The following is a 12,596-nucleotide window of genomic DNA, read 5'->3' on the forward strand; positions in this document are numbered from 1 at the left end:
CCATTGAATATTCCACATGAATGCAACACACACATACACCGTCGGCCAGTCCTTCGCATTAATACTATAAATAGACATAATAAAAAGTTGAGCTATACTGTACTATGAATATATAACTCCAAACACAGATGCACAATGCGATAATCATGATTTGAAAAGTTATTTATCTCAGGCATAGACTGAGATATAGAAGTGTGGCTCTTCTTAGCATATTCATATTTTTTTTACTTCCAGGTACTGAATGACATTTGCTTCTTCTATTTGTCTTGTTTTCTTTTTTGTCAGTATATACTGTAATATACAACTTTGGCCTTCTTTCTCTCCTTGCCAGGTTAGGAGCACAGAATTTGACAAAGGCAGCCTATAAGCCAAGTGGTTTAAAGGTGAGTATGCGTATACTCTTGGGTGTGTAAAAAAAGAAAGAAAGAGAAGGTTATATTTCAAGTTTCAGGCATGAACAACAATGCCTTACTGTTATTAGCAACACTAGTTGTATTACCTGAAGCAGATGGATCTGATGTTTGTATGTAAGGATGCAAGCTTTTGCTGAAAAACCGTGACACCATATTGAGATTGAAATACTTTGTCTTTATAGTTAGTGAGAGATGGAATCAAAGTGTTGTAGTGTAGTGTAAAATTCTTAAAAAGTTAAGAGTTAATTGTCTCTTGAGCATTGCCACCCTCACAAAATTATCTCAATTGAAACACTAAATATTTATCTGAGATATCATCCTATTCACACTAGGATCATGCGCTGTAGTATAAGTGAAGAGTATTCAGGTTCAGTGCAAGAGATTTATTGTGTCTCTATCCACTGCCAACGGTACCTAACAAGCAGCATCATGAAATACTTTGGGCCAGATTTATTGATATGATTTCAGAGATTTGAAGCTGCAAAAAAATTGTGGGGGAGAATGGAAACTTATACATATAGATCGCTACAGAATTTGTTCCACTTCTGAGTTCTGATTCTCCCTCCCTCAGCTGGAGTGTGTCAGACTATGCTGTGGACTTCCGCACTCTTGCCACTAAAAGTAAGTGAAAATCTTTCTTCCTCTATGATGCCTTCTATCACGGTTTATCTGAGCAAACTTGCTAACCTGTGATCCACCTACTGATTTGAAATCTTAAATTTTGCTTTCCACATGTGGATAATCATCTTCAGGCCCATCAGAGGGAGAGAAGTTCCACTCATCCACCTGAGGGTCCATTTCCTCAGTCAGTGGTTCTTGCCACGTTTCACCCCAGAGGAGAAGAACCTTCGGATGTCCCAGTGTTGTTGGTTGAACTGTGGTGAACATCGGCATTTTATAGCTGCCTGTCCTTGAGGTTAGGCTCCCCAGTTAGTTGGGAATACGGGCAATCATTTCTCCCCTCTACACCCACTCGTCCCAATAGCCAGACACAATTTAGTTTTCCCAAGCGCTCTATTAGTCAGGCTGTGTTGATTGATTCAGGCGCAGATCGCGCTTTATGGACATTAGTTTGACTAACACAGTTTGACACACACATTGTAGTGCAAAGGAAATAACGGTAAAAGTCAAAAATAATGTCATATGAAGCTGTGAACAGAACGTTTCACTCTCGACACTCACCCTTCCTTATGTCCAAAACCAGTTCACAGGTGAGTGTTATTATTCATAACCAATACACACCCACCCTGCCACGCCGACCACCCAAGTGCCAATGCCGTGCGCACACACACGCACAGAGAGAGAGGGAGACACACACACAAATCGTCACAGTGATATTCTAAAACATAGCAACACGAATATGCAAACACATACATATATGGCTCCTACACACAATGTTTAATTCCTTTACTGTTAAAATGTGCAATTCTGTCTGTCTACCTGTAACACAGGTATCTGACCGCGCCTAGCAAATACAGTTAGATCAACTTTCCTTGGGTATCTGACGACATTAGTCGCGATAGCTATCTGACGTCAGAGGTGTGTAAACAATAAGAACTTTTGCAAACTGTGCGTGAACTGGAGCCCCTTGAAATGGACCGAGAATTGGATCAAGCCGTGCTGCAGGATTTGTACGCATGGATAGATGGAATCCCACTGTCCCGGCGCAAATGCCAGATCACTAGAGATTTCAGCGATGGAGGTACAGAAGTATTGGACGGGTAGCGATTTACGATGTGAATATATGTAGTGGTTTAATCACTCATCGGTTGCAATCAACTTGTTTTGCGTCTATATTCACGTAGTTAGTGCTGCGGATTTAAAATGTGCTGTTTGTGAATGTCTGCTTGTGTCTCCATGCTGTGAAGTGATGGCTGCAGAGGTTGTCAAATATTTCTTCCCAAAGCTTGTTGACATGCACAACTACAGTCCTGCGAATTCCACGCAGGATAAGCTTGATAACTGGAATCTCTTGAACAGGCAAGAAATGTGTCCTTTCATTTTATTATTAAAAGTTTCCCATGCCATTAATCACCTTTTTTAAAACACATGCTACTTCTCTGTGGACAGGAAGGTGTTTTCCAAGTTGAATTTTCATGTGCCTGAGAAGATAATAAGGAAGATTGTACTGAGTATTCCAGGAGTGATAGAGCCTACACTAAAAGCTCTAAGACAGAAGATAAACAAGAAACTGCAGCCCACTACAGACAACATGATGGTGTGTATGTTTGTGCTTTGGAGGCATACTTACTTCTTGACATACATTTAATATTTCTGACTGTAAATTGCTGTCCGTAAAAGTTGACCTCTTGTTAACCAAAATTTCCTTTTTGTTCTCAGAATTTGGGATATTACGACCCCAGGAACCCAGAGAAACTTTATACAGGTAGAGAAATGCTTATTTTAATGTTTTATGTGAACCCTGAATATACTGTAGTTTGTATTGCTTTACCATAAAGACAATAGTTGTTTCCTCTGCATGTTTTATTTCCCATTCATTACAGGTTCAAATTACACATTGCCATTCCTGCTTTCTTTTGTACACACATTATGTCGCTCTTCGTCCAAAACCAAACTGAATCACACTCAAACCTACAGTTGTTATCTATTGCTTTTCACCTGTCAAAATTAAGGCAGGTTGAACTTTTCCTTTTTTTCTTCTCATTTTAATCTTCAGCGAGCTGTCTGATGGAGGCTCAGATTGCAGAAGAAAAAGCAATAAAATATGTTAAAATCAGGTACGTCTAAATGACCATTTCCAATTCTAATAAGATCAATCAACAGTTATATGAATAACAGTTTGTCTTGTTTTACTGTACAGCAAACCACAGCAAACCATGCAAATGCTCTCAGATAAGGAACCTGCTGTTTGTATAATCCTACATGAAAAAAAAAAGGCCCTTATGGCTTTACAGGAGACTGTGGAGGTAGACACCCCAACACACACACACACACACACACACACACACACATACCAACACATTAACAAACAACAGACTGTTTGAACTTTTGTCTGACCCTGTGTGTGTGTGTGTGTGTGTGTGTGTGTGTGTGTGTGTGTGTGTGTGTGTGTGTGTGTGTGTGTGTGTGTGTGTGTGCGTGTGCGTGTGCGTGTGCGCGTATTGTGTGTAGATCCTGCAGATGAAGGTGAAGAGGTTAGAGCACCTAGTTCAGTTGAAGGATATGCGCATTGAAGACCTGACACAGCATCTGCAAATCTACAAAGCTAAAGCCAATGTGTGCTGATGCTGGCATTTACAACAGCATCCTCACAGCATCCACACACACAGTTTATAGTTATGTCATAGTGACCCAACTACATACCACTGCATAACTCATATTAAGCGGAAATAAAAACTGTTAAGATTATACTCACATCTTAATTCATGACAATAGAATCATAATAATCATAATAATAATTATAATAATGTATATGACAATCATTTATTATCTACTATGCAATCATCATCAATCATCATCTTGAATGTCAGCAGACATCAGATGTTACATCAGATTGTTTTGGTTAATTCATCTGTTTTAATAGTTGACTTTCAAGTAAATAAGATTCTACTGTAAAGTATTTATGAATAGTGAAGGAGCCATTCAGGCCTACATGTTATTTCTGTTCATTTTGTAACATTCTAACATTTTCTAGATTTAATTTTCATATTGATTGATTTGATTTAATAATTATATCATTTGCTTCTAAGTTTATATTCCCATTGGAGGTGATTTGGATTTGTTACGACACCTCCAGAATCAAATTAAAAAACTGCACCTGCTCGGCAAACTGCTGTTACCGACCGGAACCGCCGCTCAATTTCTCTTACTAACACAATCTAAAAAGTAGTTTTCTCAGTAGTATCACTTAACTTGTTCATATAATTGAAAAAGTAATGAAAAATAGATTAAAACTATCCCATGTAGTGAACTTAATTCAATTGTCAATGTGCAACTCAACAATTTTATTTAATTTTGGAAAATCTGGAAATAATGGGATTTTTCAGTAGCTTTCAGGTCATGTGACCAGCTGACTCCAAATGTATCAGTGACTATGACTGTATCCCAATTTGTAGTACTACTTCAGGCAAATAAAACACACTATTATATTTCAAATAAAGCTCTTTGTTGATTTTATATGACTATTTTCCATGTCAGGAGCAGCTTTACAGCTTTTCTTTTAATAGCTTCCAGGTCTTGTGACCAGCTTACTGCTAATGCATATGAATTTGTAAAACTATTGCAGGTACATACAACACACCTCATATAATTGAGTAACAGCACTTCTTTGATTTGATATAAATTGCAGGCACATAACACTCCTCTTTCACACTTGCCCCCTCCATGACATACTCATGATCTCAGAGATAGGACAGAGATAGGACTCAACGCAGCTGACTGATCAAGCAGCAACTGAAGATTGGCCAGCAGCTTTTGCTGTTTGTAAGATGCTGTGGTTTTGAAGGTGAAATACTTTAAAGTGTTATGCAGTAAAGGTGAGACATGGCCAGTGTAAATACTTATCCTGCACGTCTAATTTCAACCAGTAGAGGTCAGCATTGCCCAACTCTAATTAGAATAGTTGATCTGCAGGTTTGGTTGAGGTGAGAAGGTTACTATAAAACCCCTGCAGCCAAATCTGTGTCTTTTAATACTTGAAAAGCACTAGTAACCCTTAATTTAAAAAGTGATTGAAGCTTATTAACATTAAAACACCACCACCTACCTGCTTTTATAGGATATCAACTGTTCACAGCACTCAGAACCTATTAGGGACTCAGTTGCTCCTTAGCTGCATGTCTAATGTAGCGTCCAGGCAGTCAACAAAGTCAGTTTTCCACACACTGATCATCACTCCATTTATGGAGAACAATCAAGTACCCCTGTGTAGAAAGGCAACGACTCAAAACAGGTGACATCACTCGCCCTGTTTCAGCAGCTGAGAGGATTAGGAAACAACTACCTCCCCCGATTGGCTCTCTGTTTGATTCCCTGCTTTGGTGCGTGGGTTCTGTAAATTTGAGTTATTCCACAGTGTTCTTTTGTTTTAATTATGTTAAAATTATATAGATCTCCATATGAAGATATATGAAGAGTATCTAACTAAACTGGGAAAATGAAACTGCTCTACATTTCAACTTCACACAGGTTTGTGTCAATACATGCATACCACATATCAAAGAGCGAAAGGGGAAATGAGAAAGATAGAGGCAGAAAACAAGGGATCATGGTCAAATTGTTCTTCAGGGAAATAAATAAAGGGGGGAGAAACAGAAAAGAGATACACGGGCACGAAAGGAGAAAATACCTGGAAAGAGGCTGTTCGTCATTGTCTTTCAAGGGAAGTTGAAACAGTTTGCACCCACCTGCTTTTCCGCTCTAGACCACTTTGTTGGTCACCATTTAATGCCCTCTGCCTCTCTGCCCTTGACAAACTGGTTTGTTAGCAGCATCACTCTGTATGACATTGTGCAACAAAAATATAAACACAAAACTTCAACATGTTATAGAGCTAAAATAACACATGATAATAAAATATAACAATAATAGATTCATTAAGAACTTAATTGATTTTATGTGATTGGGGATACAAACGCATTGGTTAGTCTCAGCTTCCCCAAAAAAAGAACATACCATGAGATGAACTGCATACTGATTAGTATCTTGTGTAACCACCACGTGTGTGTGTTAGTTGGTAATATCGTGTGCAGTGATAACAGTTTGTCAAAAGCATATATGAAGAAACAATACCATAGAATTAAGTGCCAGTGTTTTACTGAAGTAAAACAGTATTGATTCTCAACATCCGCTATGTAAAAAACGAGACAGGAAGTGGTACACTTCAGCCAGCCACAGCAGCAGTCTGAGTGGAAAGAATAGAAGCTGGACCACCACAATTGAGCAGCAAAATAGTTCACTACCCCTCACACGATAAGAAAAGTTTGCTGATGATTCAGACATATTTAAGATTAGATGAGATAAGATAAGATTTTATTATCCCTTGACTGATAACAATACTACTTATTAAAAGGAAGCTACTGAAATATTCAATGGCAAATTGTATCTTGCTGGAAATAACTCATGTCGTTTTTTTAAGGACGGCTCCTTGTCCAAGATGGAATCCAGGTCCACAGATGAAGGCTCATACTGTTGTGGGTCTGTTAAGCCCTTTGAGACATTGTATGTGATATTGGGCTATACAAATAAAACTGACTTTACTTGACTTGACTTAATGCAATCATGTAATGCAAACATACAGTGGCAAGGTGTCCTGCCAGCTCAGAGGCCAGACTGGCAATCAACAAAGCTCTACCCTCTGTGTCTCTGACAGGCAAGATGCAGAAACACTCTAATATGTTCAGTATTTTAAGTTTTAAGTATTTAAGGACAATTGAATGCGATGGATTGCACTTTAAACAGTGAGCTGAACTGCAGTTCCACTTCCTCTCCTTCTCTTCCTCATTCACCATATACCCCCTCCTGCTCTTCCTCTGCTCTTTCCACTACTCTGGCTTAGTCAAGTGATCATCTGACCGGGTATTTCCTGGACAAGTCTTCTCTTCTCTTCTCTTCTCTTCTCTTCTCTTCTCTTCTCTTCTCTTCTCTTCTCTATACATTGTTGCCCATAAAGTTGGACAAACAACTTAATGGGCAACAGTGTATATATATATATATATACTGTTTCCCATAAGGTTGGCATAATTGTTAATTCCATCTTTATGGATTTGGATTACAGTGCTTAGGAACCACCATAAATAAGAAAACCAAGGCCACCAGTTAGCTGCCAGTGATGTAGGCGGCACTTATCAAAATGGACGACCTCAATATATTCTATGGCTTTTATTCTCAGGAGGTATGTTTGCTGTGACATCAGATAGTTTAAAACTGTGTGTGGATGTTGATGGATTTGAGCCACAAGCACAGAAATCTGAGCTGATACCACTCATGTTATCTCCTATCTGGATCACTCTAAAGATGATGTTTTACTCAATAACTATACATATAATTTTGCATTAACAAAGATGTCAACAAGAACAGACATTTCATTATGTTACGAAGATGAAACTTTCTTCAAAACTGTCAGCATTTGCAGTCATTTTTCTAGTTGTTTGTTGTGCCGGTGACAAATGTTGGCATTACTGAGTAGCATTGTGTTTTTGAAGATGTGGACAACATGCTTCAAACAAACGACCGGATACATGTGACAGCCATTACGCAATCACACGTGTAGAAGTAGTTATTTTCATATATAAATTGGTAAAGTCTGTACCAATTTTGATTTGTATGGATTGTTCTTACATTTACAGGGCAGTGGTAGGCAGAATGTCCTTAAATTGAGGGTTAATCTATAAGAGGAAACAGTCAACATGAGCCCCCTTTACATAACACCCACACCATGCATGCAATTGATGGAAGAGACAAAAACACACAATTTACAGAAGCTACATGTTCAAATGAGACAAATATATACACAGGAAGTGCCTCCCACTCACATCTCTCTCTCTCTCTCTCTCTCTCTCTCTCTCTCTGACGCCATCACCACCCCCCAGTGTTACTTGTGGCAGTGTGTTGTTGCTGAGCAGCAGTCAGTTGAGTTTTTCCCCTTTCTGAGCTCACTCTCCTGTCATCTGACTCTCGCTCTCTGGCCTAGAGGACATGAGACCACCTATTTTCCGTTCTCTGACTGTCTGCTATTTCAGTGCATCCGTGTTCCTCCACCTCTATTCACCTCTATTGAGTGTGTGTGTTAATGTGTGAGTGTGTGGGGGGTTCGGCATGGAAGCAGTGGCTCTATTTACATTTTGCGCCACAGAAGGCGATGAACTGAGTTTCAACAAGGGAGACTTTCTCAAGGTAAGAAAGATTTTTCAATTTAGATTCACACAACTGCATGTGCGCCCATGCAACTGGATCTTTAGGTGTCACTTGCATTCACTGTACATAGACACACACACTTACACAACTTCAAGTGTCTTCTGCTCAGGTCTTTAAGCAGGCGGAAAAAAAACTTCAGCAATTATAACAATTATAACTCAAGCATCTACAGCTTGGTCGTTTTGTATCCTGGTGTTGTTGCTGATTAAAGAAAGAAGAATCAAGAATAAAGACATCATAGTATAAACATTTCATTTCGCATTGGAAAATGTTTGTTACTGTCATTGCTGCTTGCTGGTGACAAGGTGGATGGTGGTGGTGGATGAAGAAACATCTAGTTAAAAAGACAACGGCTTGTATCGCAGCCTATAAAAGCACAGAAATTCCTTTCTTTGGGTGATGGATCTTGCATTTCAAGACAAATGTTTGGTGGTGGTATATTTTTCTTATTTCTGTGAAAGTGAAAACCTGCACAGACAGCATGACGATACAGTCAAACATGGCTCCATCAGAATTCACTCTCATGAGACACATGTTCATGTGTGTCTGTTGCCATGAAATTTCAGAAACCGGTTGATCAGTTTTGGTTTACATTAACATATGTCAATAACATCCAGAAATACTGCCAACTTCTCTGAGCTCGACTGCATCTGAAATGGACTGATGCACAGTGGAGACATGTATTGTAATCTGACAAGTCAACCTTTCAGATTGTTCTTGGAAATAATGGACATTGTGTTGTCAGGACCAAAGCTGACCAACACCAGCTTTCAAAAGCTACGGTCTGTTATGGTATGTGGGTGTATTAGTGCCCATGGCCAACTTGCACATCTGTGAAGACACCATTAATGCTGAAGAGACACATGAATTTTGGAGCAACATATGCCGCTATCTAGCATTGTGAAGATGTGGACAGTACGAATTCCAGTTGGCATGCAATCTAACCTGCAGACTGCAACAGGATGTGATTTCAGCCACCACTAGTCGGGTGTAAATGCAATCTGCACTGCTGGGACACATTCATGACAACAGTACATTTATTTTCATTGATGCTTCCAGGGATGTACAGTAGCTTGCATTCCCACACAAAAGGTTTTTGTTGGGGTATTTTCTGTGATGTCTGTGGGCAACTTAGACACATTTACACCTTGCATCAAAATGTGATCTGTATCCAGATAAGGAGAAACATGTTCCTGCGAGGTGTAAATTTATTTGAATATAATCAAGCCTGGCTTGATTGGATCCTTCTCCAGCTCTCATTTGACTGGAAGCAGTGTACAAGCTGGACAGGTCGGTGGTCCATGGCAGGGCTAACACATAGGGACAGACCACTCTGTCATACTCCCATACACCAACGGTGCATGTTGCTGGATGAAACAGTATAAGGAGGAAACTCATGCATACACAGGGAGAACATGCAAGCTCCCTGCAAAAAGGTGTAAATGTGATTCATTTAGCTGGGACACATTTATGATGTAAAATCTACTCACAATTTGAAAACATCATTGTCATGACCTGCCCACCTGCTTAGGTCTGTGAAGGTTGTCATTCCTCCAGGTCATGGTATTCAAGGAAAGTTGATTCTCAGGCAACACTAGGGAGGCAGTAGTCGAGTGGGTAGAGCTTCCGCTTAGGAACCGAAGGGTTGCCGGTTCGAGTCCCTGCCGAGGTGCCCCTGAGCAAGACACCGAACCCTCAATTGCTCCCCCCTCTGCGAAGGGTGGTAATATAATGTAATGTAAGTCGCTTTGGATAAAAGCGTCTGCCAAAATGATCGTAATGTAATGTAATGTCACTGGACTTGGTAGTAAAGACTTGAAGACCTTTGCCTCTCATCTTAGGGGCTTTTTCAGTGCTGACTGATTCCGAGAATTTAACCTCTGTGGACTTACTCACTTTGTGAAAACAGCCACAAGAACCGGAAAGTGCACCAGCAATGTTAGTGATGAAGAGAAGAAGAACAAATGTAAAACATATTGTTATTATGTACATGTCGGGAGTATAAGAGAAACTCAGGAGGATCTTCAATACAAACATCATATACCTGTATTTTTCAAACACACTGAGAGAGAAACTGGTCCACCCAAAAGGCCCCAGACCAAAACACAAGAAGAACAACCTGGTGTTTGCAATGCAGTGAGGAGTGCACAGACCTGTATATCGGAAAACCAAACAACCATGAAACAAACGCACGGCTCAACACAGGAGGGCTTTAGTCCAGTTGCCTGAGAATCAACTTTCCTTGGTTTGCTTTATGTTGTGTTGTGTTGGGAGACTGTTCAACTCTTCCTTGAAATAACCACTAAGAGGTTTTTCAGAGACAAATGTGTTTATGCATGTATTTATGCAAAACAAATATTTCATCTGTGTGTGTGTTTGCACACTCTCCTCTAGATCACCAACATGGAGGATGATCCTAACTGGTACACAGCTGAGCACCACAACAGAAAAGGCTTTGTACCTAAAAATTACATCAACCTCCAACCACATGCGTAAGTACACACACACAAAAAATATGAACATCACCCACTGGTCAGACACAAGCTTATCCCAGCTAAATCAGACAGATAACCAGCATTTTTGCGGCATGTTTACAAATAACTTCATAAAAATTTATTATATATTTATATTTTCTACCTCTAGCATCTTTTCCCTCGGTCAAAAGTAGTCTGGATTCTTTGATTTTTTCTTTCTTGCAGCTGGTTTGCAGGTCGTATATCTCGCGGCGTGTCGGAGAGTCGGCTCCGACACAAGGAGTGTGGATCTTTTCTGGTCAGAGAGAGTGAGAGCGCTCCTGGTGAATTTTCCATGTCTGTCAGGTGAGAGATTTGCATGCATACACACTGTTCCTAAAGGCAACTTTGGCAATTGCTTTGGGCAGCAAGTGGGACGGGGGGTGGCAGGCTCCCCTTCCACGCCTCATGGTCATGCTCTGCTGTTAAGGCTTCTTCACCTAGGACACAGTGTCACAGTATAGGCCTTATAATGCAAATAATCCAAGTGACTGTGTGAGTTTTCAGCCAAAGCTTTATCTCCTCCTGGCATAACTCACGTGGATCCATATTAATGTGTCTAGGACCATGTTCTTGTCAAGTGATCCATGGAGACTGCTCAAGACAATTTTCAAGCTTGTCTAACCACCTTAACAATTCTATCACCTAACTGCTCCACTATATGCGTGTGTATCCAAGCATTCCGACATTATTTGATAGTTAAAGAACATCACAAGGCAACAACTTTGTCTGACATATACCTTCCTCTTTTTTCAAATAGCTATGACAAGGATTACACTATGGGAAAACCCACAAGCGCTAGCATGCCGATATGATGTCGGAACAAGATATCACATGACCTCTGGTGTCTATGGAAAAGGTCTGTGGTGCTGGGATAAGGGCAGGGATGTGAATGAATCATTCTATATTAGAATGTCACACTACTTCTTGCTTTAGCACTGAATGTTGGCATTGAATATTATCACAGCCTGCAGAATCATCCAATACTGATGTTTTCCTGGCTGGAAATGAAAGAGGCCAGTGTGTGATCATGGCAGGGGATTAGAGGGAGCCGTGTTGGATGATAAGGCTGGAGGGTTGGAGGGTTAGAGGAAAGATCTGGAACACCTTCTGGCCTGATGTGAACTAATTCTCTCTGATCAAACGCTGACATCTGGAGATGGAGACAGAGTTGCTAATGGGGCATTTGGCTGGCTGGTCAGGTGGCAGGATGTAGCTGAGTGTGGTTGTTCTCCCTGACGCAGTTCTGGGGTCTGACTTTGAATGAATGTGTTTGTGTTATAATGTATTATTTTTATTAATCCCCTTTTAGCTGTATGGCCTTACATTTGGACTTCATGTACCTCAGTCCAGTGAGTCCAGTACTGATTCCAAAATTCTTCTGAGAATCTGGGTGTAATGGATGTCAGACTGTAACTCACTGTCTCACTTATAAATATTGCTCTAAATCGACTTACTTAGTATAAAGACTTATTAAAATGACCTGAGATTCCTCAAAATGTAACTCCTATGTAGCCCATTAGACCGTCTTTAATTTCTGGTTATAAAAAATATGTTTTTTGGAAATAATGAAGAACATTTTGTGGTCTGGAGAGTGAAACTTCTTTTGTTTAAGAATATTTGTATTCTTATGAAGAACATGTAGCTGCCAGTAAAAATGTTACACTGGCTTATTTGGAAAGTGGAGCACAGTGAGAGACATGAGGAATCGGTTTTGCCTAGTCTGGCTTCCATGATTCTCTTTGACTCAGTAGCTCCTGCACTCAAAGGAGATTCTGTCTTTACTGCCTTCACT

General features: G+C 40.0%; 2 protein-coding genes across 3 annotated transcripts in view; both read left to right on the top strand.

Moving 5' to 3' along the window:
- The first annotated feature begins 328 nt into the window (after positions 1-328).
- Positions 329-4,494, top strand: LOC142992601 (sperm flagellar protein 1-like). Of its 2 annotated transcripts, XM_076143087.1 has the most exons (8): positions 329-383; positions 985-1,034; positions 2,282-2,393; positions 2,484-2,631; positions 2,754-2,799; positions 3,091-3,151; positions 3,235-3,340; positions 3,546-4,494. In XM_076143087.1, coding segments are annotated over exons 2-8 (588 nt in total). In that variant the 5' UTR covers positions 329-383; positions 985-1,033; the 3' UTR covers positions 3,660-4,494. The 2 variants fall into 2 exon arrangements, with proteins under 2 accessions (XP_075999202.1, XP_075999204.1); XM_076143089.1 differs by lacking the exons at positions 329-383; positions 985-1,034 and adding an exon at positions 1,725-2,115.
- A 3,468-nt stretch (positions 4,495-7,962) lies between these two features.
- The window catches only part of grapa (GRB2 related adaptor protein a), a 13,716-nt gene continuing 9,082 nt past the window's right edge, over positions 7,963-12,596 (top strand). Inside the window, exons 1-3 of the mRNA XM_076142884.1 lie at positions 7,963-8,267; positions 10,683-10,780; positions 10,988-11,107. Coding sequence (XP_075998999.1) covers positions 8,190-8,267; positions 10,683-10,780; positions 10,988-11,107 — 296 coding nt within the window. The 5' untranslated portion in view covers positions 7,963-8,189. The remainder of the gene's footprint in view (positions 8,268-10,682; positions 10,781-10,987; positions 11,108-12,596) is intronic.

Source organism: Genypterus blacodes, unplaced genomic scaffold (assembly GCF_046128005.1).
Source record: "Genypterus blacodes isolate CSIRO-AG114 ecotype Tasmania unplaced genomic scaffold, CSIRO-AGI_Gbla_v1 ptg000022l_1, whole genome shotgun sequence".
Lineage (NCBI taxonomy): Eukaryota > Metazoa > Chordata > Actinopteri > Ophidiiformes > Ophidiidae > Genypterus > Genypterus blacodes.

What these genes read in the sequence shown, in the direction of transcription:
- LOC142992601 (XM_076143089.1), top strand. Translation starts at nt 2,007, where the DNA reads ATGGACCGAGAATTGGATCAAGCCGTGCTGCAGGATTTGTACGCATGG. An exon ending in ATAAAATATGTTAAAATCAG is followed by an intron (nt 3,152 to 3,234) that starts GTACGTCTAAAT and finishes TTTACTGTACAG; the next exon opens with CAAACCACAGCAAACCATGC. An exon ending in CTTTACAGGAGACTGTGGAG is followed by an intron (nt 3,341 to 3,545) that starts GTAGACACCCCA and finishes TATTGTGTGTAG; the next exon opens with ATCCTGCAGATGAAGGTGAA.